At 37.1% G+C, this 27,938-nt stretch overlaps 1 protein-coding gene across 1 annotated transcript; it reads left to right on the forward strand.

Moving 5' to 3' along the window:
* The first annotated feature begins 4,172 nt into the window (after positions 1-4,172).
* SH3TC1 (SH3 domain and tetratricopeptide repeats 1) lies at positions 4,173-27,338 on the forward strand. The gene is made up of 17 exons (XM_066549209.1): positions 4,173-4,374; positions 6,658-6,732; positions 8,879-9,006; positions 11,487-11,592; positions 11,799-11,942; positions 12,591-12,765; positions 13,090-13,163; positions 13,981-14,176; positions 15,152-15,279; positions 17,902-17,943; positions 19,515-21,200; positions 21,571-21,751; positions 23,630-23,780; positions 24,940-25,062; positions 25,345-25,495; positions 26,342-26,538; positions 26,742-27,338. The coding sequence occupies exons 1-17, from the start codon at positions 4,173-4,175 to the stop codon at positions 26,970-26,972; spliced, it is 3,990 nt and encodes a 1,329-aa protein (XP_066405306.1). The 3' UTR covers positions 26,973-27,338.
* The last annotated feature ends 600 nt before the right edge of the window (positions 27,339-27,938 follow it).

Raw genomic sequence — 27,938 nt, forward strand, 5'->3', positions numbered from 1 at the left:
TAGTACATTTTCCTGAGGCTCCTAGAGGAAAGATATGAATGAAAGAAATGTTATATTGCATACAGGTTTTGAGCAGCTAGTTTGAATAAAGCCCATTTTTGTATACCAGGTCCTAATCTCAGAAATATATCTTTAGAGGGAGAGAGAGAATCTGGTTCAGTGAATGTTATTGGTTTTCTCCTTCAACACCGTTTAAATGGGAATGAATTGGTGTTCCTGTTATCCACAACACATCTTAAAATAATAAAAAAAAAGGCAGGGGAGAAAAACAACCCTCAGCCTACATGGAAAATCTCAAACTTTATGTTTTTCTTCTGATTAGCTGGGCTTTGAAAACACTCAGCAAAAGGGAAGCAACAATACACAGAAAGGCATGAAAAAGGAGGAAAAATAATGTCTCATTTCCCCCTGATGTCCAACAGCTGTTGGATACTGTCCTTTCCTGCCTGCTGTGCCCTGAGAAGGGACAAGGAAGGTGGAGTGACCTTCTGAGCTCCACAAGCCTGGACAGGGTGTGGGGCAGCACACAGAGCCCTTGGGCGCATTTCCAGTGTCCAGGGCACCCAGGGCCATGGGCAGGGAGGGCACCAGGGCACCCAGGGCCATGGGCAGGGAGGGCACCAGGGCACCCAGGAGCACCCAAGGTGCTGAGCTGTCCAGCATCTGCTGCTCCTCCCTCTGCTGCCTTGGAAACTGAGCCTCCCCATGAGCAGCTGGGAGAGCCACATCTTGGCTGCAGGGCTTTTGAGTAGAGGTTGGCTCTGCGTTCAGAAGAAAAGGATGATCAGAAAGTTTTATGGCCAACATCCTGCACCAAATATGAATTTTTGGTGCAAAAATGCCTCAAAAAGCATGAGAAAAATAGTTTTTTCTAAGTTATAAATAAAATGCTTAGTCAGCATGCATAGTCTACACCTGTGTGTAGATTGCAAGAACTAGTTAGAGATGACAAAATTTATATGGTGAGTGATCTGTACTCTTTACTTTACTCTTGAAGATCTTAATCTTGTATTTTTTGCCATCAACAAATGGTTAGATGCTAATATTCCATTATATTTAACTAGCATTATAGGTTTATGAAGAAATATCTAATAATGAGAGTGACTCAAGCACTGAGCTTTAGTATTCTCTAAAGCTGTTTTATACTAGATGAATGTTTCTCTCTGGTTCTCTGCCATTAAATCTGCTTTAATTTGTGGTGGAACAATTTTAATAACTGAGAAAGCATCAGCATAATAAATAGGATAATTATACTGTAGCTTTGCTTATATGTCTTGGGGTACTTACATGATAGTTAAAGGCAAATAATAAAAGTACAGGGATTTAATGTAAATTTCTATGAAATCTTTGTCACTTGGGACCAAATTTGTGTCAGTTAGGATGCATTTAGATGCCAGATAAACATTCAAAAGGGCCTAGGTAGACAAGGGGCCTAGTTATGGGAAAGTTTACTATTTTGTTCTCAGTACTTACACAAAGCCACGTGGGTTGACATTTGGTGGTAAGGCAAAAATGGAAAAGAAATCTGTAGAAGAGAACATGACTGCTAAAAATGTTTAGGGTTAGAGTTTTTCTTCTGTGCATCTTGGAAGAACCCAGAGGATACAGACATATGGACATACCTGTTTGCTTTTCTTTCACTCATTCTGATTTTTTTGCTTGGCTTTGGCTCTACGACTGAATCTTCTTAAACAGATTATATCCATTTTTATTTGTTCAGATGTCCTCTTGTAGCACCAAGCTTTCTAAGTTCATTCACAGACCTGCATATATGTTACTCTTACCAACAGAAGCTGATGAAGAAGAGATGAAAATTTTTATCGGTATCTCTTCTCCAGTTCAACTGAATTCTAATATTTCCAGTTAGAGTATGTTTTCTTCCTAAATTTTATGCAGGATGATATTTTTGTTTGTAGATAGGAACTTATGGAAAAAAATGAATAATCTGAACACTGCATTTCATTTCTGGGATTAAGGGTAATCCTGATCTAAAAATAACAACTGTCTTTGGATTCATAGAACAATGTAACCCAAACAATCTCCTTTGGAGGTTTATTTTCATTAATACCAAAATATTTACAAATTATCATTAATACCAAAACATTTACATCTTCATCAACATGACATACTAATATTTACAAATATGTGCAGAAAAGTATTTAATTTCTAAGTGTGAAAATCGGAATGCATTACATGTAATCCTGGTACAGTAATGAAAAGAATGGTGTTAGCTACTGTCATTACTTCAAGGAAAAGATCAGCTATATAAATGGAAAAACAGATCCCTGGCAAAGTGAGTTTGGCCTTTGGCAGGCCTGTATTTTTAATCACTTATAACTGGGTCATCAAGTCTGATAGGCAGTTTTTCAGTGTCAACCAAATATGATAATTCAAATGTTCTTTTCTGAGAGAAGGGATAAAAATTACTTGTGTTTGAGTTACCACCTCTGTTTTGTAGGTGCATATATGAATTTTTATACATAGCTTTATATAGAGAACTGTGATGCAGCACCAAAAGTGTCTTTTGAAAGTCAGCTTCAGCACTCTGATAGGCACTTTAGAATAAATGGCAAAATGGGACAATGAAAACATAAAAGCAAAATCCAGCCTAGATTTCTTCATGCTTCATTAACTTGTGGTAGATCTGGTTATGATTTAATTCTCTGAGCTGGTCATCCAACCTGTGACTATACCTCATTAATTTTCTCTAATTGCATAACTTGCCTAGGTCTATATATAGTTCACTGTTTTTTTCAAGAAGTGCTCATTTGGGGCAAAGGTTTCAATGACTGTAAAGGGGTAGGAAAGTTGTGCAGACAGATCCTCCCTTGTCCTGTGTGCCTGCTTACCCGGGCAGCTGTTGTGCTGCTCTTGTTGGTGCTTGGTTTGCTCAGGGTTAGGGATCTATGACATAAAGTTTGGAGGGCAAGAAGTGTTGGAAGAGGCAGGGTTGTGAAGAAAAAAGCCAGAACCATGTGGTTTGGGACCCCCCATTGCATGGTAGATGGAGAAGTGAGACATTTCTTGACCAGAGTAAAGGCAGAGCATAAGTGGATCCTAGGTGACCAGGTGCTAGACTGAGGCTTTAGCAGAGCAGAAGTGCACCTTTCATCTACAGCTTCAGATTTAACCATTTTCTGCTGGAAAACAAATGAGGTGAAATTTCCCAAAGATTACAACCTTGGACACTCATCATGAATGTAGCTCGTTAATGGAGTATGGCTGGAGTAAACAGAGGAATTCAGATTTAATCCAAATGACAGGAATAAAGCAAAATCTATCCTGTGCCTTTATGAAATCATTTAGACACATGTGAAAGCCCACTGAGGAGGAGTGTAAATATCAGTGGGCATGTTCTGGCTACATGAGTCACATCCTTTGCAGATGCTTTGGCTGGTGGTCTGGCTGCATCTTCCTGACCCTAAATTAGCTTGTGCCCACAAAAGGGGATTGCAGGACGCCTCACCTCAGTGACTGCAGGGAGCAGTGAAGCTTGCAGCCACTTGTGCTCCAATTCAATTTCTATTCCTTCTCCCTGATCATGCCAAATGGAGTCTTGCTGCCAGACAGCCTCTAGCTTCAGCAGGGCTTCACTTTTCTGCTTTGCTGCAAAGTATTACTTGGCTCTTTGGCTGCGTGTCTTCCTGAACAGTGGGTTCCTGTGGAGGATTCATTCTTTAGCTGAATTTATATAAACCCTCTTTGTTGGTTGAATTCAGCATGCAGTACTTGTTCCATTCTTGTCACCTTTAGAAAATGATGTTTTTCCCCTGCAATTCCTCAGTTGATGTGAATGATGTTATCCCTGGGAGGCTCTGCTTTATAGCTGGCCAAGAACAAATAATTAGCAGTGGGCACAAGTACATTTCACTTCAGGCCTTGGATTGTTGCTGTTAGGCAGGTCTGTTGCTTTGTTCCTAAAGCAGTGATGCCACCTCATTGCAGGAGCTTTTTCTGGGATAAATTTGGGTGTTATGCAACAGTTCCTCTGAAAAAAACCCTATTGCAAAATTCTTTAATCCATACTACTATTAAAAATAACTCCTGCAGGAGAGGCATAGCTCTTGAATGTGTTCATCTTTTCTGATGCTTTTATAAGAAATACAATTAATATTTTTTCCCTTTCAGGTTATTGATAATGTTAATTGTGTCACTGTGAGGAACTTCAAATTATGGAGAGTTTGGCAGGTGTCACATCTATGCTTAGCACTAGCACCATTGTCCCTCCTCTGGAGGGAGAGCAAGACAGGAACTTGGAGAGGGAAGAAACAGAGCAGGAAATGTGCAGGTGTGACTGCAAACATGTGGAGAGCAACGCTGCCATCAGCACCCTCAGGGATGGAGCTGGGATGGACACGCTGCAAGAACAAATGGGTAAGACCTCAAAAAATACATCCTGGTGCCTCTGCTCCTGACTTCTCCTTGTGCTTGAATTACTGTGTTTTTTAAATGGTGCACAAGCTGAGAACTCTCATGTATTTTTCACAGAATCACAGAACCCAGATGGGCTTCTTTTGGAATACAAAAAGCAGCTATGTTTCCTCTATAGAAATGCTGCATAAATTGGACTATTGAACAATCTACATTGAGATTCACTTGGGGCAGGCAAATGGATTATCTTTTAGTAAGATAAGAGGAGATGAAAATTACCAGAACCCAAGAGCCAGGGTACTGAAATATAAGTTGTTTTTGTTATATCTGTAAGATTCGGAAGCCAAGTTTCTATTTTAATATTTTTTTTAGTTCCTTTTTCATCAGAGGTGTAGTACTGCCTTTGTGCAAAAGAAAATCTACTTTGTGGGGTAAAATCATACCAGTCAGAAGGACCTTTTGAGTAGAGGAGTGGAGGGACATAGGAAGGTGGCAATGGCCAGGCTCTTAGTTTACAGTAGGCTCAAGAGTGTTCTTAATGTGAAAATACTTCCAAAAATCATGGACAAAAAGCCTATTTCATTTTAGAGTATATGTTCTGTGACTTGCACAATATCTTTCTGTTCACAACTGCAACATTTCTGACATTAAAGACCAGGTACAAGCATCCCAGGGCAGTAGAAAGTTGCTCTTTAGCTTTCCCAGAAGTATGCAAGACATTCTACCAAGTAGGAGTTAATATTACGTTTTTGAAGCTAATTATAGCCCTTTAAAAAGTTTAAGCATATTCAAACTGTATTTATAGTAACTCTTACCCTTTCACTCAAATTTAACAGCAAACTATTATTTGAAATTAAACTGATGAGTAATTCAAATGCTTGCTGATAGCCTTTGCCTTTTCCTAAAAGTCACAGAAAAGGATGTTAATGTCTTGATAACTACCTTTCAAGGAAAGTTAGTTTTTAATATCTAAAAATAGTTCACATATCAAAAAAAAATGCTAATTTATTGTTCTTGTCAACTATTAACTTTGACAACATGTTATTATTTTTATAATCATTTTTGACACCTTCTGTTTGTAATTGTGACTAAAACCAGAAAAAGCAGAACTACAGGTAAATCTGGTTCCAGAAGCTCTGGGGGACTTAAATTTAGAACATTTCCTAAACACAGTCAGCCTGCACAGTGGTGAGCTTATTATCAAATTTCTAGTTAACAACAAACATCATATAGTCCATATTAAGAAAATGGACTTTTAATAAATAAAACCCCAACCCCAAAGTTTCTGTCAAGTACCCAAACAAGACCCTACAAAACTGAAGTGTTTGGGGATTTCAATTTCTAGTTTGAGTATCTGCTAATAATAGGCCTTAAAGACAATGTTTTTAGTGCTTCCTTTCTTTGTGAGGTGGGAAAACTCTTTTTATGTATCCTTATTTATTTGCATGACTTTGTTCATTTAACATTCATAGATGCACTTGAGGGAAGATGCAAAAGATTTGGAAATTACCATGCCCTGTTATATTACAGGATTAATTTTAAAAGCAGAGCTTCATAGGATAATATCTTGGGATACATGAAAATTGCCTCAGAAATTTTTTAGAAAAAAATGAAAGAGATATTTTTCTTTTCTTCTTAGAAATATGAAGCCTTGAGAGAATGAAATTGTTGTTTTATTAGCACAAAAATATATCATTCTCCAAAGGAGAGGAAGAAATACAGGTTAAAAGAAAAAAAGCAGATTGCTATTAATACAAAACATACCTTATTTGTGATATTTTCCTGAAACTTCAAATCACTTGATTTTACAGTACCCTTTCACAAGTGTTACGTACGCATATAACAGATGAAGAGTTATTTTTCTCCATGTACGAATTGGTACAAGACACAGCAATTTATACCACTGAAGCATAAGTGGGAGCCATTTTTAATATAGGTGCAAAGGAAGAGAAAATTAGGTCTGACCCTTGCTCTCTCCCAAATGAGAATTCTGTTTCCTGAGAATCTTTCTTACCACCAATCCCCCATCTTGAAATTTCATATCAAGATGATGCAATAAAGATTTCATTTCCCCCTCTAGCCCAGAAGGAAAGAAATATTCTGCAGACTTTTTGTAGGGTTTGGGAATTATATAGCAGGAAGGGGAGAAAATAGTTAATCTGTCTTAGAAATTATTTGATGCATCAAATGTTTTGAAAGCATGGGGTGTTTTGCTGGGGTTTTTTTCAGGGTATTTTATATGACTTAGAAAAGGCACATAACCATTCCTCTCATTTATCATAATAGAGTGTTCTCCAAGTGAAAAATGCATGAATGTCAGTTCAAGGACCCTTCCCAGTCAGGCAGAGAATTTTCCAACTGGTAAGGCATTTTTTCTCCCATCCTATCCTTATATTATAATGATTTTCTCACAGTTTACTTTTTATTTTTGAGACAACTCAACTATGTCAACATTTGCAGTCACCACTCCTATAAGTTTTACAATGTATTTCATGGCAGCTGTGAAGTGACCAACTTATATATAAAGATTTGTTGAGACTATCTTACAAAAAGAGGAAGCAACTGATATAAAAAACCAGAAATAATTTATGTACTATATTGTACTGGTTACAAAAAAAAAAAGATAAGCAAATAAAAAGTTCATAGCTTATTTTACAAATGTCTTTCAATCTTTCAAATGTCTTATCTTTTAAAGTTTATGGCCTTTCCAAGTATCTATTTTTATTGTTTAAATGCTGTATTTTCAGGGAAGTGTCAATTGAGTGCAGTCCTTCAGTAAGAGGGTTCTGTAGGCTTCACCTCTGGAGGGCTGATGGCAGGCACTGTGAATTGAGGGTCTTGGCACGTTTCCCTTCTTGTGCCATCAAAACCAGCACTGAGCTGTTCTCTGCTCTCTGGCTTGACCTGACAAATCACATCAGTGGCAGGCAGTCTTCCCCAGGCATATGGTTGTTTCTACTCAAATTATTTGTGCTTTATGTACCTGCTTGCCTTGCTTTGTACAGGATTTGGGTTCTTTGTAACTCGAGTCGGGGCTCACAGAAGCAGATTGGAGATTATAATGGGGTTTTAGACAATATTTCATCTCTATAAGGCATTATTATAGGGGTTTTTTTTGACAGAATTATCTGTATTTCTGTTATTTTAATTAAATGTAATAATTATTTAATTAACTTTTATAGAAAATTAGGTTGTGTGTCTACTATTATATATATATTCTACTTCAGAACCAATTTGATTAAGTAAAATGAATGTATACATTTTTAAGTCAGTCTTCTCTTGTGCCAGTATGTTTTATGTTTTTATGTTTTCAGGTAAAATGAAAAGGTCAGTAATTCTACTTTAGCAGTGATCTGAACAACATTCAGAGACTCTATTGTGTGTTCTTTCTACTAAAAATTTACTATATGACCACAGCTTAAAGGGAGAGACCTTGTAATTCAGTAACACAGGTTTATATTTCTGAGACACCCTTCTTGACCTTAAAGTAATGAGTAATTTATGCAAGTCATGGTAAAACTCCTGGAGACATGCATAGGAAGCCCTCTGAAAACAGAGCAAGATACAGCATATTAGACTAGAATCTGAAAGCCATATATTTTACTGATTAAAATGTGAAACTCAGAGGAGGTGGAATATTTTAGTATGCATAACAGTTCCATATTGCTGGAAGTGTGACCTATTTACATACTTTGCAATTGGAATTCTTCCTGACTGGGTATTATTGGCTTATATGTGCCCATCTGGGTGTCTGAAAATTTGTGATTTACTGTTATTGAGCTAAATTAACAAATTAATGTGAAATAAAAGCAGCTTTATCAAAGGTCCTCTTTATGTGAGAGAAGCTGGCTGGAGCTGTAGTAAAAGCTTCTCATAAACAGATGCCAAGAGCTTGGGAATAGGTATCTAGCTGCTTTCAGATGTGCTGGGAAAATTATCTAAGTGAGCTTTTGGTTGTACCATTTAACTTGGTTGGTACTGTTCAACCAGCTTAGCTGGGAAACAGCTTTTACAATATTTGATTTATAAAAGGCTTCTGAAGCAGAGGGGGTGACATATCAGATAGCTATGAATTTAAGATTAGCATGATGGATTGTAACATGCAGAACTATTTGTTGTTCAAGTTTGTTTTTTTTTTTTGTGATGGCAGTATCTGTTTGCTTTGATTTCTGATATGCATGGAATATTTGGAAATCTGAGCATGTTTGCAATGCCCAGACCTGTCTAAATTGACAAATTACCAATCTTCTTGCTTTTATCTTTTTTTTTCCTTCTCCATCCATAAATATCAGTTGTCTCTTAAAATTGTTTCATGCTAGGCTCCTATGTCCACAGAAATGTAAACAAAAATGTAAAAGAAACATGCAATAGATCAGTGTACTGTGTGCCTGTCTCTGAAGCTGAAAAAACATATCTTAATGTGTACTCTAAGATTTTGAGGCTTTTTTTGGTTCTCCAAAGCTGATTCACAAAGCTTGTAGTACTGAAAATGGATATCCTCCTCCAGATATCTCCTTGAAGTTAACAATGGTCAAAAGAAAGAGTGGATGTCCTGATCCCAGGCTCCAAAGACAGCTCAGAGGGCACCTCCGTCTTCTGGAAAATGACAGCAAGGAGGTGATGACTGTCTTCAGTGTAAGTCAATTGCTTGGAAATTGTTTGGTTTATTCAGATAATACCCCCTGTGCCACTGAAATAATCTTCCAGGTATTTGTGTCCCATTTCCAGCTACATGCTGGGTGCTTGAATTTGAGTGACCAGTCTCCTATGTACTGGAAACATTTAAGGGCTTTAGAAATATTGAATTATTGAAAAGGACTGGAACATCAAATTGATATAAAATAAATAAACAAACCCACCTTAATAAGTAATTGAATGAGTTTATTTTTAAAAAAATTCTGCTTTCATTTACATCAAGGGAAACAATGGAGCTTTGATTTATTTTAATTTGCCCTTGTATTGACTCATCACTTTAGCTTCCAGACACCTGGAGTTATTTTGCATGCTAATTTCCTGGGAAGCTCACTGCTAAGCCAAAGAGGAAGTCTGAAAGAGAATAGCCTAAGCATTGGACTTCCTAGGGCTAAATGGCCATGACTTTAAATAGCATGCAATCATTGGCCAAATTTTATTACTCCTTATTTTTTTTTGTGCATGGGAAACTTGTCCTCTACAACCAGTGAGGTTTACTTTCAAAAAAAGTTAGTCTCCTCCTTCCTCTTGGAAAAAAAAAAAAGATACCATTTTACCTCTGGTGTGTCTTTTTTTTTTTTGGTCTGTGCCAAGGGTTTCAGCCTCCTTCAATAGCAAACCAAACTACTGAAATCTTAATTAGTTGTGGTTTTTGACTAATACAGACACATGTTTCTATAACGTTTTCTTTTCAAGTGTTGTGACCACCCTACCACCAGGCTGCTGACTTTGCAGCTGTGCAAGCAGTCTGTACTTCTGCTTCTCTGCTCTGGATTGTGTTTAGAGGGAGAGGGAGGAAGGGAGATGGGATTGGGAGGCAAAGGAAAAGAGCAAACAAATGGACTAGATTAGAAACAGACTGGAAAAGACTTTGAAGGAAACAAGATTGATAATGTTAAGTTTCGTTAGAATGTTTTGATATTCAGCAGTGCATGAAGCCCCTGAGGCTGACATACTTTGGCATGTGTTGGCAATTTCTTAATAGATTTCAGGCTCTCATTAATATGCAATCTGGTGTAGAAAGGTGCATGGAGAAGATCAAAGCAGTGATGAGACATGCCTGATGAAGTCTAGGTTGGACTTTTATATTTCAATGTGTTCAGATTGTGTGAAATGAAAATATGTATGTTAAACAGAATTAATTCAGAGGTTTTTAAAATTGTGCTGTAACAGTCATAAAATCAGTGAATCAGCTCCATTTTACTCAGATTATAGAAAGGGTTTGAGGGACAATTTCTTCCCTGCTGCCTTGAGTTAGAATCAATTTCTTGATCAGTCCTTCAATTTTTTTCAGCTGTATTTCAATTTTAACATGATGGGAGTAAGGGTACAGTAGCATCATATGTGTTAGCTTTAAGTTTGATTTATTCTCTGAGATAGTGATGCAGACACTTGTCTCATAAATTACACAGTTCTCTGTATTTCCCTGAAAGGTAATGGCCAGCATCTTTGGGGAGCCCTGTTTTTAACCTACAAACTGGAGTGCAACCAGACTCTATATTACCCCCCTCTGTCCAGAATCCAGCAAAATGTGTCTTTCTTACATTTATTTGAAGGTTTATGTAGTTGTTCCTTTTAGCATTTCTGGAATAACTTAAAATCCATCATCACCACTTACAATGATCATTGCTTATCTTTGTCAAAAGTGTAATTTAATGCTATTCTAGCAATATGAACCAGTACAAAGGAGGATAAAAATATCTTACTGCATCTTTAAAAAAAGAAAAATTATACTTTAGTGTATTTGTTTTAACAAAAAATGAGTAAACTTGGAAATAATTATTCAATATCTCTTTTGGATAAAGACTGACTATACCAGGAAGCAGGTTCAAAGTTGCATCAAAGGAGCTGCATTTTTGTGTGGGTACAGAGGGTAATCTGAGGGTAATCTACATCAGGAAGTTGTAGAACCTAAAAATTTACACGGATCAAGTGAGAAATTTCAAGCTAAAAAAAGCTCCAAAATAACTCCTTTCCACTATTTAATATTAATGCCCATACATCTGGCAAAGGCAGTTCCCATGCTGTAAACCACTCTGTGTGGAGGATATTCTTGGAAAGAACTACTATATACTTGCCTATATAGAAACATTTGAATATATGGTTATGCAAATAACTAGACATAGACATTTCTGAACTAGACAAACCTTCAGTCCTACTCAATGTGGTCTTTATTTCCTCTGTAAATTAACCTCACAAACTGTCAGTACAATTGCTAAGCAGGAGTCGGATTAAAATTTGGCTCCCTGTATGTTAAAGAACAGATATCTCATACAGATAGAATTCTGGATTCTTATTTTTTTAATGATTCTTATTTTTTTAATCCTTCTTAATGAATAGTATTTTAGCTGAAGTGTTATCTAGTGAGAAATTGTGCTTAAATCTGATATAATTGTCATTAAAGTACTTGTTTTGATTTTTAGGAGCTTTCTGCCAGACTCCTGTCTATTCACAGTGATCAGGATTTAATAGTGGTGACATTTAAAACTTTTGAAGAAATATGGAAGTTTCTAACCTACCACTCACTGGGTAAAGTTGTTTCACCATACAATAGTTCAGTATAATAATTTGTATTCAATTGCACACCATTTTTAGGAATTTGTTGAACACAACTTTGTGATTTATACATTGTGCATTAAGTAATAATGTAGTAGTCTCTAACTCTCTGAAAGTTCGTATTTTTGTGTAGTACTCTAAAATGGCAAATAAAACAAATTGGGTTTTCTTTTTCCTAGGTTTTATAGATCATTGCATGGAGAATTTGTTCCTAGACCAGTCTTTCTGGCTATATTCCCAAGAGGAGGAAGATACAGGCATTGAAGTCTGTATAAATGAAAAATCATTAAATTTGATGTACAGAAGTCTGCTCATACAGGAAGGTAAGAAAGACTGTACATGCTAAGGCTAGGTTCAGGGAAACATCTTTATTTAAAATCCCCAAATCAGACATTAAGACCTATTCAAATACTTAATGGAGTTGAAGTTTAAATTTACTCACTCCAAATGCACATTGTAAAGAGAAAAGAAAGGAGCAAACACAGATTAGGTTCAGTGAGATCATGAAGGGATTGAAGAAATTCATGTGCAGCTGGTGCATAAATGGATACAAAAGGATTAGGGAGTGATGTACATTCCAACTTGCTTAATATTATTGTAGGCTCTGGAGGATGTGCAGGAGAAGGATTATAAACAGTTACCAGTGCTTCTCCTAAACAGCATCACCTGCTGGTACTGCCAGACACAGGATGTCAGGATAGGTGGTGATTTGTTTCTGCAATAGGGATATGCAGAATTGCAGCAGAGGGCTCTGTGCTTAATAAGACACAATCTCTACTTTTTTTTCCCTGTGGAAAGACACACTAGACAGAAATGTATGAATATCTGACAATCAGCAAGAAAATTCTTGACAAAGATCAGATTTTCAATTTCTAAATGAATATTACTGATGCTCTTGAAGCCAGTTTTAGGGCTTATATGACACTCAAACGTTACATAAAATGACATCTGCTCAACTGCTTTTATTTTAGGATCTTTTTTTGTTTTATATCCTGATAATACAATAAGAAAGATGATGGTTACAGACAATGAAACAACTTCTTTTGAGACTGGGGCTTTAACTGCAGATGTGACAGGTGGATCTGTGGATAGTGACATGCCCATGTGGTCTAATGCTTCCCTGGAGCCATTGGAGCCTTTCCATCAGTAGGTACCTGACTCTACCTACTTATTCCGTATACATCTGCACGTCTTCTTAGGGATGCCTCTACCTGGGGCAGGGAAAAATAGCAAGACTTTCTCAGATTGGTTTGTTTTCCTGAAGTAGCAGCACTTTTACTACTAATAGTAGCAGTACTTTTACTGATAATATTAACGAAACCATAAATGTGTCTGAAGTGTATGGGCAGTGCTGAAATTGAAAGCTAGTTGTGGGAGGGACATATCAGTTTTCATATGTATTTTACATATGACTGTCACAACATTAAGTGTTCTATACACACTAACTTCAATTTCTTTTTCTGCTTTCAGGTGGTTTCTTAAAGGGTATTCTAATCCCATAGATTTTTCATATAAAAATGAATCTAAATCAATCAAAAAAGTTGGTAAGAAACTTCATTCAAACATCAACATTAGAAGAACACCAAACTTACTCTATGCTTTTGCTAGAACGGACTAAAAAGTTCAATGGCCTTTTTGTCCATTGTATTAGAGTGGGGACACAGCTTTCAAAATTAGTTTGCAGTAAAATTAGTGAGACTATAAATTTGTCTAAGATTAAGCTCTAAAGAGTCAAACTCTAAAGTCTTGTCTTTCCCCTTTTTCCTCCCAAATACTACACAAGGTAGTACAGAGTGACTGAGTTGAGGATGCTTCAGAAAATGCACCAGTGTAATTGTGGATCTTTGATATGTATGCTGCTTTTTCTCATACTGCCAGAGAAATAAAACTTATACAGATGGTTTGAGGTTAGAGAGCAAATATGACTTATTTTCTTCCATGATTTCAGTTTCAATACTGTACTGACTGGTAAATACCCACATTTATCCCATAGGGATTATTTTAATTGGTTCAAAATTGGTTCAAGTGCTTTACTCTGGCCCAAGTTCAGAGCCCTTTATAAGAGGGAAAGTAAGGACTTAAAACATTTCTTTTTGCTCCATTATGAATTATGTTAGAATTGTGAGAATATTTTAGGCTTTGCTTTCTAATGGGAAATGAGGATTTTTATGCTATTTACAGATCTATTTATCAAACCAATGAGGTTTGGATGCTTTAAATCTTGTCACAGCAGATATTTAACTCATAGGTTCCAGGAATGTCTTTTGTTAAATATATTCTGCTGAGTTGCTGTTCTATTAAGTGTATTTCTATTGTTAAATGACTTTATCTGCAAATATTATTTATCTCCTTATTACACAGCAATGGGATCCTGTCTAGCTGTGATGAATTATGAAAGTATTGTGTCAGAAGAGCTGAGTTTCCAGGAAGGAGACAAAATTGAGATCCTTGGCTACTTCATTGAATGCATGGAGTGGTTTCTTGGAAGACATGTGTTTACTGGCCAAATAGGTTTTATAAAGACAGGTCATGTTAAACTGGACTTATCTAAAAATAAGTGAGTAATACATATTTATCTCTCATAAACAAAAATAACCTAGTGTCAGTTTTAAAATGCTGAACATTAAATTCAGGGTGTGGTTTTGGGGTTTTTGTTGTTTTTTGGGGTTTTTTTGGTGTGTGTGTGTGTTTTGGGCTTTGTGTTTCTGGATTTTTTTGGGAGTTTGCTTTTGGGATTTTTTTGTTGTTTTAATGTGAATTGTCATAGCAAATATCAGTCAAATGTGCAAATGAATTGGAATATCAAGTCTGCTTAAATATTGCAAAATACTATCAGTCTGTAGCTGAGTTTCTTCCTGGAAAAAGAGGTTGGACTTATACTGGTTCAGTTTTTATTCTTTGGCTCACAAATCCAAGCAGCTTTACCCTCGCAGAACATTCTCTTGCTGGTCTCTCAAGATCTATGTTAAAGCACCCAAGTTCTGTTTGGTTTTTTTTTTTTTTGTAGTACCCTCAGTTATATGCCTTAACTTGCTTCTAATGGGACCTTTGTAAACAGTTGCTAATAATGCAGACTGAAACCTCTAAAAAGGGTGTATTTCATCACGCATTGGCACCATGTAAATAGGCAGCTCTTATTAATATGCCTGAACTGTTTGCATGCTGAAACAAGGAGTTCTTAAATGCTGCTTGCAGGTTCATTTCATATGTAACTTAAAGCCTATATTAGAAAATCAATACCATGAAGTCCCTCAAGACTCATGCTTCTAATAAATACTCTCATAAAATGCTATCCAATGACACTGACACAAAGCTTACTCTGCTATGGCAGGAACTGTTAATTGTTAGAATGGTTACTATCAGTTTATATGCATCTTTTATACATTGACTGAAATTAATTTTGAACACAGCACAACCAATAATGTAAAGATTGTATTAGTTTCCCTAACAAGTTCACATGTGACTGGTGCAGTGAGCTCCTTAAGCCAAGTCTGCTTTCAGGCACCTTCAAAGTTACTCCTTTCTTTGCTAGACCACAAGATCTGGATTTTCTTGAAGCAGAAGAGCTATCTTTTTTTTCAAAAGAAAAAAATTTGGAAGAAGTAGTACATTTGTTGAAACAAACCTCTATCACAGATGTTTGCTCTGTGTACAGAATAGGTAAGTATGAGTTTTACTCCTTTTTACTGCACAAGATACATGTGTAGTTCCTATACCCCTGTTATAAAATTATTTTTTCAATGACATTCCAGCATTTACATCTATTTTGAAATATCTTGGTAATCAATTGGATCTTTGATATAGCATGTAAAAATTCTTTATATCATCTTTGCTATTCTTCAGCTGTTTCAAGGCTTTTCCCAGCAGAGGATTTGTAAATCTTTTGGTTTTTTTTCTTTTTTCCTGAGTGAATTTAAACAACAGGCTTTTAAAAACTCTCTTACTGTTCTGCACAGATCTCCAAGCTTTTACATGACTGAATTACAAATTATAATTTCACATGGCTGCATTGTATAAAGCAGTATATTCACCCAAACACTGCTGGCTTTTTGTCTTGGGAAAGGTAGCACAGCCTAATAATTATTGACAGCTTATGCAAACACACACCTCTTCATGCTTGATTTAATTTTCAAAGGTATAGAAAAGTGGCAAAATCATAGTCATAGTAACATAATCTCTGATATAGCTGTTATTTCTCTGTGTTGTGCATAGGCAATTGGGGTAACTGGGGTTTCACCTTCACAGACTTACTGTAAGGCAGGGTGATGTAATGATGCCTTGAGCAGGCCAACCTAGAACAGAGACTAGATGGAGCTAAAAAATAAAGTACATGTCTATTAGGAGGCCTCAGCAGATCCACCTTGGGCAGCACAAGAGCCCAGCCAAGGTTACACCCCAGGTGAACCCAAAATAGTCACAAAATGGGTGACCAGTCACAGGTTCTCACACTTTTATAAGTTTTAGTCCACTAGCATATTGGAGTAAACTGTCCAATTAAAGCTCCAGCCCATGAAGTCCCATCCTTCTTGTTTTTCTCTCTTCAGTCCACCACTGTTTATGGTCTTGGGCCTGAGATCTGGATGGGTTGTCCTTGGCCCCAGCTAGAGAAGGAATGGTTTTGTCTCACTACTCTCTGAAGAGAGCTTACTATCCCCTGATATGAAGCCCAGAGACACACACTAAAGCGGTACAGAATCTGAAAAATATAAAAGCTAAAACCTGAAGCATTAGTAATAGTCTTGCTGAACTGAGGAGAGGCAGTGGTTTTTAATTCCACCACAGGCTGTTGGTGATGCATTTGCTTGCCCAATATCTAAGGAAGTTTTATCTCCATTAATGCCATCCTGAGAGACAGAACTGTAGGCTCCAGGTTGAAAGGAGCTGCAGTGTAGGTTGGAGTCAGGCACGTTAGTTTAATTCTGCAAATCAGCAGGGTGTGTGTGTGTGTGTGAACAATAACTAGGGTGTGCCAGACCTGCCCTGGCAATGTGCAAAATGCCTGCACGTCTCCCCTCCTGTGCCCTAATGAAAAGCCTGGAAACAAAAGCTCAAACCTCTAAGGTACTAAAGCATGTCATGGGCTTAATGGACATACTGCTATGTTGCTGTTGCACATTTTTCACTACATCTCCTCCCTAATCTTTGTAAGTAACACCTTCTTTTGCATCTTGCCAAGCTCATAGTACCATCTTTACCACTTTCCTCTTAAACAGCTCAATTGATTCTCATAACTCATCCAGAGCAATAATCTTCAATACTCACTTGATAATTTGTTTTGTGATCTAAATGGATTTTCAATTCTTCCATCAACATCAATTTACTGAGAAGTATTTACTTATGTGCACTTCCCTGATTAAATATTTAGAGTATTAAGTTACAACTACTGTAAACATCTGTGGCTTTCATCCACCAAAGTCAGAAAAGCATTTATAAAAAGAACTTCCAGAAGTAAACAGTCAGTGAGAGGTCATTCTCAAAGGCTAGTAAAGTAGCTTTCCACCAGCTTAAATAGAGCTTAAATAGGTCTGTGAGCCTCTGATTTTGTAAATATCCTTCATACCCACAGTACCACTTCTATAGCATCAAGTGTAAAAAAGACAGTGATAATATTTCTGAAATGCAGCATGACTACTTAAATACCTTGAGAAATATCTGTTACTCAAAATAGTAATTCTTAAATGCTCTACAGCTGTGCTATGTTTAAATGTAAAGCTAGATCTATAGTTAAAATGTCTACAGAATTAACCTAATTTTTTTTTAAATAAGAGTGATTTTTTTTCACCCACCTGGTATTGGAATGGCTACAAAAGTCTGACACATCTACAAAAACACCCTAAATAACTTCCCTTCCCACCTCTCTCCCCATTACCCTGGGAGTGACACTAAAAATATTAAGGGCTCCTTGCTACCTCATTTTACGAGCAAGTTGTGGAGAATGGTCATATCTTTGCTGCCCACTTGTATTTTAATGCAGCAGAAATGCCTCCCTCCTGCAGGATAGGTTGGCTTTTATTCTGACTGTGATGTGCTCCCCACCTTACTGAGCAGAGGTAACAACTTGATGATAGCCATGCACAAGCAGCGAATTGTGTCAGCAGGAGGGTAAGCCCCTGTTAGCTTTGGGTCAGATTTAGAATATTTATTTTCTCCTAAATTTCCAGGATATTCCAAATTCTTCTGACTTAAAGAATTGTCAACTAAATATAGCCTTATTTTAGGAGATTTGAAACTGAAAAATGACCAAGATACTATAGCTAAGATGATTTTTTTTCTTTCTTACAGATGAATTAGAAGAACCTGAATTTCAGAAAGCTCATGAATGTGGTAATACTTCATACATATACAATTTTTACATAAAATTAATGAGACTTCTGATATTTTTGGTGTCTTTGCCAGCTATTCTCCTTCTAATGTCTCTTCATATGTTAATTTCCTTGTCTCATTGTTTGCTTTGAGATTTTGCTTTAACCCCTTCTGACTAGGTTTTCTGTAACACATTGTGGGTTTTCACTGATAGCAAATGTCTTTCTTGGGGCTTGCTATCCAGCTGTAAATTCTATGACTGACTTTCCCTGATGTGACACACATTCATCATCTCAGCCCCTCCATATTGTTTATCAAGGCAAAATACTGCTTATGGGGCACCTGGAAACTGCTGAGTTTGAATTCCAGCAGATTTTTTTTTTTTTTTTTTGTTAGAAAACTTCGTCCCAGAAATAGATTTCCCAAAGGAGATATTTTGTTGAGAATGCAGAATTATTTCCCTTTGGCATTTTGTTGCTAAGCTGTCACTATCATTACTCATATTGTAAAACATTTTCCTAAACAACAATTTTTATATTTGTGATTCTGCTGCAGTTTTGGAAATGAGATTCTAAGGGAATTGAGCTCTAAATCTGTGACTTCAACAAGCTCCTGTTGGATCTGCAGCTGTAAATTTAAGAACTGACTATGACTGTGTACTCCATCCCTAATCCCTGCCCTATTAACTGCCTGGAAAAGAGTGGGAAGACTAAGAATTGATGGCATATCTGCCTTTATTATATTTGTAGGTATTCAATGATGTTGTCACTAGGAGAACTTGGATCGATGGCCACGTCAGTTGCCACAAATTGGTAATTTTGTGAAAGATAATCTGTGCCAGCAGAGAATCAGGGCTGATATTTGATAGATAGAAGAAATCCTATTACACAAGACACAGGCATGGCTAGCCAGGACCGGGCAGGAGAACAGAACCTTTGCAGGCACCCCCAAGCAGAGTGAGACTTGACCAGCTCAAATAGCACAGTCCTACTCCCTGCCTTGGCTGACCTGCCCCCTGAGCATGCTGTCAGGACACAACCTTACTCTACATGAATGGTTTCCCATTTCCCTCATACCTTAAGGTCCAACTGTGCCCTGACCCCTGGGCCCCTTATCCAGTCTCCACTTCAGACCTTGGATCTTCCTAGATTTCCTTCTGCTTACCAGCTAGTCTGAATTGTATTTCTTGGGCAGGTCTCTTGCTCACATACACATGGAAAGAACAGAGAATATACACTGACTGTATTTTTGAGTATACACAGACAAAAGGCAGTTTGAATTAATGCTGAGTTGGATTAGTGTTGGATCAGCCCCAGGGCCTGGCTAGACAAGTGTACTGATCACTAACCTGCTAACATGTGGCACATTGTGTTTATTCCCACTCCTCCAGTCTCCCACACTTCTCCAGCCTCCTTGCTATCTTTTTGCACCTTTGGCTTTTCTGCTAGACATTCTGTTAAGAAATTATGGTATGTCTACATAATGTTTTTGTAACAGCATCTTCACTGACAAATGTTTTAGTTGGTCTATCAAAGGCCTTTGTGTGCATGCCTACAAGAAGTTGTGATCTGTAATTTATTTTTAAATTTCAGAAATTGCACACTCACCTTCTAGCCCAGGATCCACTAGCAAGAATGGCAAGATAGAAGAATTGCTGAAGAACTTCAAGAATTTGGAGGCCACTCAAGCTGAAGAGCCAGCTGCTGAAGGGAAGGAATCTGCTGGCTCTTCAAAGACTGAAATATTTCCTCTACCTCAAGGCCCTTGCTTTCACATATGTCAAGAAGATTCTCAAGCATCTGACACCTTTGAGCCATTGTTACTCTTCTTAAATAGGAAAGAGTATGAGAGCAGCTTCAAAAGCCTGTATAATTTCTCTTATTCATTTACAAATAGCATGTTTTATGGATTTTCAGAAGAAGAAGAACTGGTTAATTTTTTACGATTAGCAAGGGAAGCAGCAAAGAAAGCAGGTCTGTCCTGGGCACTAGCAAGGCTATGCTTTCTCTTGGGCAGGCTCAGTGTCAAAAAGCTGAAGTTTTCCCAAGCTCGTGTGTATTTTGAGGAAGCACTGAGAGCAGTAGCTGGAGAATTTAGTGATTTGTACTTTGTGATTGCTCTTTATACAAATCTAACAGTCATCTACTTGACACAGAAGAACAAAGAAAAGTGTACTCATATTTTTGACAAGGCTGCATCTCTTCTCATGGGAATTCCCAACTACATTTGTAGTGCTGACCTGGAATCAGATATACTGAAGTATGCTCTGAAGAGGACAATTTTGAGCCAGAATAAACATGCAGAGGCAAGGGCATGCTTTCTGCTGGCAAAACATTACAGTGCACGCAAACAACACCAAGAGGCACTGCCGTTCTTGGAAAGGTTTCAGCTGTTGCTCAATGACCTGGGTTTACAAGACAGTTTATCCAACAACTGTTACTTCAAACTGGCAGAGTCCTACCATGACAAGTGTTTGCCACACATTGTATTAAGTTGCATAAAGGTTACCTCTCCCCAGAGCTCCAGTACCTTAATGGATTCCCTGAAAAGGATTGATTTAGTCATCAAAAATGCTCCCAAACTATATGGCCTGAGAAAACTCAGACAAATATTCCCATCCCAAATTGCACCTTACCTCATACAAGCACTTTCTTCTGTCTTTACTAATGAGGAGGAAGGATTGTGCAGCACTATCTATCTCAGCTTAGCAAAGCTGTATAGCCACCACAAACAGTATGGAAAAGCCATTGCTTACATAATGAAAGCACTGGACTCTGCTTCTGCTAAGCCAGAGGAAACTATCAACTATTTGGTTTCACTTGCTTGGCTATACATTCTTTACAAGCAGTATGATGTGGCTTTGGCCATTTTAAATGCTGTTGTAGGCTCTGCATGGAGCAGTCCTCAGCAGCTTGGCATTGCTTACAACATGCTTGCCATTGCTTTGAAAAGGACAAACAACACAAAAGAAGCTGCTGAGAGCTACTACAAAGCGCTGCGTCTCTCAGAAGAGACTGAGGTGACCCATAACCAAGCCATAGCCCTGGCCAATTTTGGGGCCCTCTGCCTGCATGCAGCAGCCAGAAAGCTGGCAGAACATTATTTTATTAGGGCAGTTAAGCTGTTCTCCAAGCTTCCAATTATGGACTGTGGTCAAGATTTTATCCAAGTCCTCCTTCAGCTGGGACGTTATTATGTTGGTGGAACTGACAGAGAGAAAGGAAGGTTTTACTATGAATGGGCTTTTTTAGTTGCAATGGAGACAAGTCATCTGGAGAGTAAGTATGTCTCTTACAAGTCACAAGATGTACTATGTTTGGGAATGTTATACATATATGTTACATCTGTATTTAGAAGGTTCATATATTATTTTGTCATTTTTCCTGCCGTAATTGAGTCAGCTAATGCAGGTAAGGTGACTCTATTACTATTTTCTTTTGGAAACGAAGGTTGAAGTAACCTCTAGCATTTGTGAACTTTGGGGGTGAATTAAATGGCAATGGGATGATTCTAGAAATCATTAGATTTCTATATCTTTCATCGTCTGTGCAGTAATTTGTGAAACAGTGAAAATGAATAATTTTAAAATTAATTAACTTTCATTTTAAAACAGAGATTCATGTTTGTATTTCCAATCTATTCTCCTAGGTCAGCTGCAAGCAATTAAACTGCTGTGTCATTTCTACAGTACAGTTGCTCCCAATGAGACTCAGTGTGTCATCTACAATGAATATCAACTATCTTTAGCCAGAAAGATGTCCAACAAAGTTCTGGAGGGACAAATTTTGGAAACTATTAGTCAGCTCTATTTGTCTTTAGGAACAGAAAGGTAAGACATGCTGAATGACTTTTCTTTCATTCTGATTTTAACTTTTTCATCCTGCAAAGGATCTTAATTTTTCTGCAAAAGCTGAATATGTCTGATTTTTTTTTCCTCTCTCTGCTTTAGTAATACACTTTATCAGAATTGAAAAGTCCAGTGCTAATGGAGAATTTTCTTGTTTCTTTTTAAGTAACTGTAATCTCTCAAGGGAGACAAGATGTTCTGAAGGGATTAGTACTACTCCAAAAACCAATTTATTTTTAAAATCTATGTAAATACATTTTAAACCTATTATATGTTATGCAGCTCTTGATGATTGCTATATCAGGTGATTTGTTTTCAAGGATTTTTGCAAGACTTTTTTTTTAAGGCACCAAAGGACATATTCCAAACAGGTCAGGCATTAAATTGCCTCTATGTAAATGTTTCTCTTTGAGGAAGGGCTTTTTTCAAAACTTACATAAGTACAAAGCCAAAGTGGAAACCTGCACAGTTTTGCTCTTCTGCAATTTCTATACTGCTCTTATTTTCCAAATACCAATTTTTTTCTCTGATCTATTGAAATAACAAACTGCACAAGTTAAATTATAGTAGCAAGTGCTGAGGAAACTTAGCTTTCTCTAAGAATATTTAGAGTGTTTTTTAAGGCTGCTTTCTGATTTTTTTTTTCTTGCTGTATTTCAAGGAGTTACTTTTGATTCAGATATTTTCAAGCTTGCCTCAGTAAGAATGCAAAAAAAATTCTCAGTCATGGAAAGAGAACAGATACCTATTTCAACTTTAAGTGCCTTTAGTCTGAGCATCCAAAGTGCTTAATAGATCACACTATTTTACTTTGTTAGGGCTTTTTAATGATATAGTTGGTGACCATACTTTGGAGACACTGAAGATAAACAAGTTGGTTAAGATGTCAAGCTGCCTGGAATTTGCAGAAAGACTTCACTAGCTGGAGAAGCTGCTGCTTTGTGTGCTTCTAGTAGATGGAGCTCTCTGGCTCCCAGATGTTGACTGTGTAACATGTTAGCATGCCACCAGATAATAGCACAAACTCAATATTGTGTTAGACCCCACTATCCCAGTATTCCTTGTGTTAGCTGCCCTGAGTAACAACGAAACTCAGCTCTTCCAACACCACAGCTGTGCAGCTCATGCTCCATTTTAATACGTTTGTGTCTTGTGCTCAGAAGAAAATGCATTGGGTCAAGGTGATGGGAGTCTAGCACAAGATGGAGAAAGATTTAAGATTTCTGGGGTTTCTATGTCTGGTATAAAGCACCACAACATCAATAAATCTGATAATTTAAGTGCTTAAATCTTACCACTTAAATCTGGTCATTTAAGTGCTTCTAGAACTGATCATGACATGTCCCATTCTCCTCTGCCCTACCACTCTCCTCCCAGTTTCTTGGTTTTTTTCAACAATTGCTGATTAGTCTCAATTGCAATTAAGTCAGATGTATAGATGATTAAAAACAAATAGATGTGATTTCTTTGACATTTTTAGTAAAAATCTATCAATAATAGAAGAGTTAAATCTTTTCTACTTCTCATAAGTTTGAGGTAGAGCAAGGACACATATAAACCATCTTGAAATTATATAACAGGGAAAATGTATGAATAACATAATATATATAATATACCATTATATATTTAACATATTTACATAATATATAACAATATGATAAATAACAATCTAACAGGAAATGTAGATGGAACAGAAGAGGAAAAAGTGTTCTTTAGTTACTAGTGTAATATAGCTGAGAAATTATAATTTTGCCCTAAATAGGGGAAACAGAATGTCTTACAGCAACATTGCTTGCTATGAAGAAAACTATTTGCAATTCTGAAGAACCCTTTTGTGATTAGCACTTTTTCCTGTTTCAGGGCCTACAGGTCAGCTCTGGAATATACCAAAAGAAGCCTTGGAATATTTATAGATCTCCAGAAAAAAGAGAAGGAGGCATATGCTTGGCTCCGGGCAGGAAAGATCTATTATGTTCTGAGGCAGAATGAGCTTGTGGATCTGTATATTCAGGTACATTGTCAACAGGCATGCACATAGTATCAGTGTTGTGCAGGTGGCATGGTAAGAGTAAGTAATCAGATATAAAAATTCCATACATTTTGCCAATGGATGTTCTGATCATTTAGTGCCACCACTCATGTAATGCTCAGCAGGGGAAGGGAAAGTCTCAGCATTTTCTCTGCTAATCCATTTTAATCTGTTGCTTGATTCTGGAAGGATTTTGGGCAGTGACATTTCTTAGGTCCTGTTAATTCTGTGGGTTCCTTCAACATCATTTACCAGCTCTACAGCACCACAGCAATTATATGACACAGGCATCCTACCTGCTGGTGGGTAACAGAGAATAATCACCTCAGCATGCTGGCTTGTGGGCCAGATTCCCAGGAAAACAGAGCAGCTTCTTTAGGAAGCATTTCCACAGCATCAGAATTTTTCCTGCAGGGGCCATGCCTAGTATGACACAGGGCCAGCTGGAGCTGCTGTCATCTTTTCACATGTGAGAGCAGAGGCATGTGTGCTGCACACCTCTGTGCTCAAGTAGAAAGAAGGATTTGTATTAACTGAATGCAATTTGAGAACTAAAGACAAAGCCACAGCAGGATCCTTAACCTTGCCCTATGTAAAAGGCACATTTTTCATTGTTATTTTCTCTGTCAATAACTGAGGATCTTGGTATTCTTGCTTTGCATGCTGTCTGTCATTATATCCTTTTTGCTAACAAGACATATGTTTATCTATGAGAACAGAGTAGTGGACCTGCATTTATTTACAGAAATCAGTTCACAGGCTTTTAAATCTGCAGTTAGCAATATCTAACTTGCATTTTGAATTTATTTCTATGATATGTTTGATCTAATTCAAATTTACTATGTGGCAGCTATCAAATACACTGCTGTTTTTAGAATGTCTGACAAAGATAGCAGGATACTATTGCCAGAAAATGTAACCAGGTTTTTGTTTCTTCTTTTGCACCTGCCATTGGCTAGTTCAAAGACAGGGTACAAAAAAGGGTCATGTTCATATCAAACATAGCCTTTCTCATCACTATAATAGGAGAGAAAATAAAAATATATTTTAAAAATTGCTAATATTTATGATTTTTTTTAACCATGGAGTAAACAAGATTTAATTTCTTTCTTTCCTTCCCCATTCCTTTTTTATTTTTCAGGTTGCTCAGGACGCTGCTCTTTGCACAGGAGATCCAAATTTAGGAATGGAATTGTTTGAAGCTGCTGGAGACATATTTTTCAATGGTACTTGGGAAAAGGAGAAAGCAGTGACTTTCTACAGGGTTTGTGCAGTTTTTCTGCTGCATTGATAGTTATGTACCTCCCACTATAGCAGGTATTCTATAAATGCTGAACCAAAAGCTGAACCTCTCAGCAAACTGTTCCAGTGAGTACTTACCATGCTGTTAGCAGATATCACCTGTTTCAAATGCACTTCTGGTTGCAAGAGCTGTTCTAAGCAAAGAGCAACATGAAACCAGAAATTACTTGATTTAATATAAATGAGAGCTGTCAGTGCACATCTTGGGGTTCAGCCATTCCTAAGCTGCTGTTGTGTGTTTCAGGACAGGGCTCTTCCACTTGCTGTTCAGACTGGCAACAAAACCACTGAACTCAGGTTATGCAATAAATTGGTGGAATTGCTGATGAATCTGAAGGCTTATGAGGAAAGTCTGGAATATGCAAGAGTAGCTCTCGTCCTCAGTGTAAAATTAGGTAAGAACAATTTCCATTATAGCTGAGTATGAGTGATACCTCTAAAATATAACAGAACTCTAAATTTAAAGTTTTCTTCCCTTGCATTCAGTAATTTCTTGCCAGGATTTCATAACACTACTATAATTACTATTTTTTTCTTCTATTCAAAAATGAGCAATTTATTTTTTACTCTTCTAACTTAGGATCAAATGGAAAACCTGTGGTAGAGCACAGAATCAAACCTGGAATTTTAGGTCCAAACTGAGTGTGCTTCTAAGAGCTAAGATACAATACTCATGAAGAAAATAGTCCTAAGAGGCTTTTGAGAGTACTTTCAGATTTGCCCCAGGCTCTGATTGTGAACCAACATAAGATGGAAAAATCAAAAATTATAGGTCTTGTTTCAAAATGACTGTTCTTCAAATTTGGTAGTTGTTCAACTGATTAATAAGTCATATTGATCAGTCTGAAAATAATCTTTTTGTTGTAAAATATATATTGGAATGGTCAATGGAGTCTTTATTCCCATTAACTTTCTTTCTTTCATAATAATTAATTTTCTTTCTAAGTATGCACATTGTGTGTGTGTATATATATATATATACACATATTATAGTATATACAGAAGAGATGAATGTAGTTATTTCTTAAAATCCCAGACACTGTTGAATTTTAAGGGAGGAAATTCAGAAATTCCATAGGTTTTTTTCTTGAAGGGCAGGTTTTGACCATGCATCTCTTAAGCAAATGTGGGGTTTTTTCAATAAAAGTTCAGCAAATTCAATTAAGAATTTTTTAAAAGTAGCATAGATTTGAGTAGTCTGTCTCTTTGTTTATATCCTGACTCCTCTGTTATCTCATTAGGAAATCAGCTAAATGAAAGAATAGCTTACCATCGCCTGGCAGCCATCCATCACCATTTGGGTCACTGTGAACTGGCTGAACACTTCTATTTAAAGGCCTTGTCCCTCTGTTCCTCTCCTCTGGAGTTTGAGGAGGAAACACTCTATTATGTCAAGGTGTACTCTATCTTAGGAGATATTATATTCTATGACCTTAAGGTAAGAAATTTTAATAACTTATGTAGCAAATTTTTATAATGAGTAATATTTAATCAGATTTTGCCATTTTCTGATTTTGTGTGTTTGTAAAGTGGGAAAACCTCAAAACCTCGAAATCCATATTATTTTTGTTAGATGCTCACAAAGCTGAGCTCTGCAGTCCTCTTGCACTGGCTGTACTATCTTTAAGCATCTTATTTCAGGACCCCTTTGATGCAGCTGGCTATTACCACTTGGCACTCGCTGCTGCCATGGACCTGGGCAATAAAAAAGCTCAACTGAAGATTTACACCAGGCTTGCTGTGATCTACCATAACTTCCTCGTGGATAGGGAAATGTCTCTCTTCTTCTACCAAAAGGCAAGAACCTTCGCAACAGAGCTGAATGTGAGGAGAATAAATTTAGCTCCTGATCAGTGTTACAAGAGTTCATAAGAATTTTTGGAAAATGCAGCCTAATTACTGCAGAAGTACCTAAGGAAACACTGCACTGGCTTTGTAGGAGGATGCAGGCTGCATTCAATGACTCATTATCAGTGTGCTGAAAGGTGGAGCTCCTCATCCCTGACTAAATTACCAGTTTATATGACAGTGAATTACATTTCATTGCCTTTGAGATACACAGTCTTGTACTTGTTAAGGATCAGTCTGTGAACTAAAACCAAAACCCAACAGTCTCTTTTTTTTAAACTACAATTTTCTTTGCTATATCTTTCTGCCTTGATGGATATTGGAAAATGATTAATGCATAAATGCAATGAAAAATATTTAATAAAGTGTTACAGCAGAAAAACCACTCAATATGAATTGTGGCTTCCTTTGCCTGACTTAGCTTTATTACATTTTTTGACATCAAGTAAATGCATCTGCACAAGCATGTTAGATGGGCATGAGAATTGGCTTGACCCAATTCCCCAGACACCACTCCTCATTTTCTGTCAAATTCATCTACTGCAGTACTTATGGGAACTAGCTTTATCTTCTAATTCAAGAAAACTTACATAGATATTGTACTAAGAACTAATGGGTTTGTGGAACTGACGGCTCTTGTAATGTGAGTAGTAGTTTTGTGGATTTCAGTGGTCATGTGAAGGCCTTCCTCCCCTATTTTCAAAGACAATTTAAGTGCCCTTTTCAGAATTGTCACTATTGCCCGCAATGACTTATTGCATCTTTTCCTACTGTGTTACATGGAACTAAGTATTTTTCAGAAAAATTTATTATTTCACTTTAGTTTCAAAAGAAGTCCATTTTGAGATGATGCCTGTTTATTCTCTCAGGAACTCTCTACAGAAACTGCTGATTTATTTTATATTTGAGGGATACTACAAAGAAAGGAAGTATGGATGTTTTTGGAAGTTGCATGTACAGTCTCAGAAACCAGATGGGGCTGTTGGCTAC

The sequence above is a fragment of the Molothrus aeneus genome, chromosome 4 (genome assembly GCF_037042795.1).
Source record: "Molothrus aeneus isolate 106 chromosome 4, BPBGC_Maene_1.0, whole genome shotgun sequence".
Taxonomy (NCBI): domain Eukaryota; kingdom Metazoa; phylum Chordata; class Aves; order Passeriformes; family Icteridae; genus Molothrus; species Molothrus aeneus.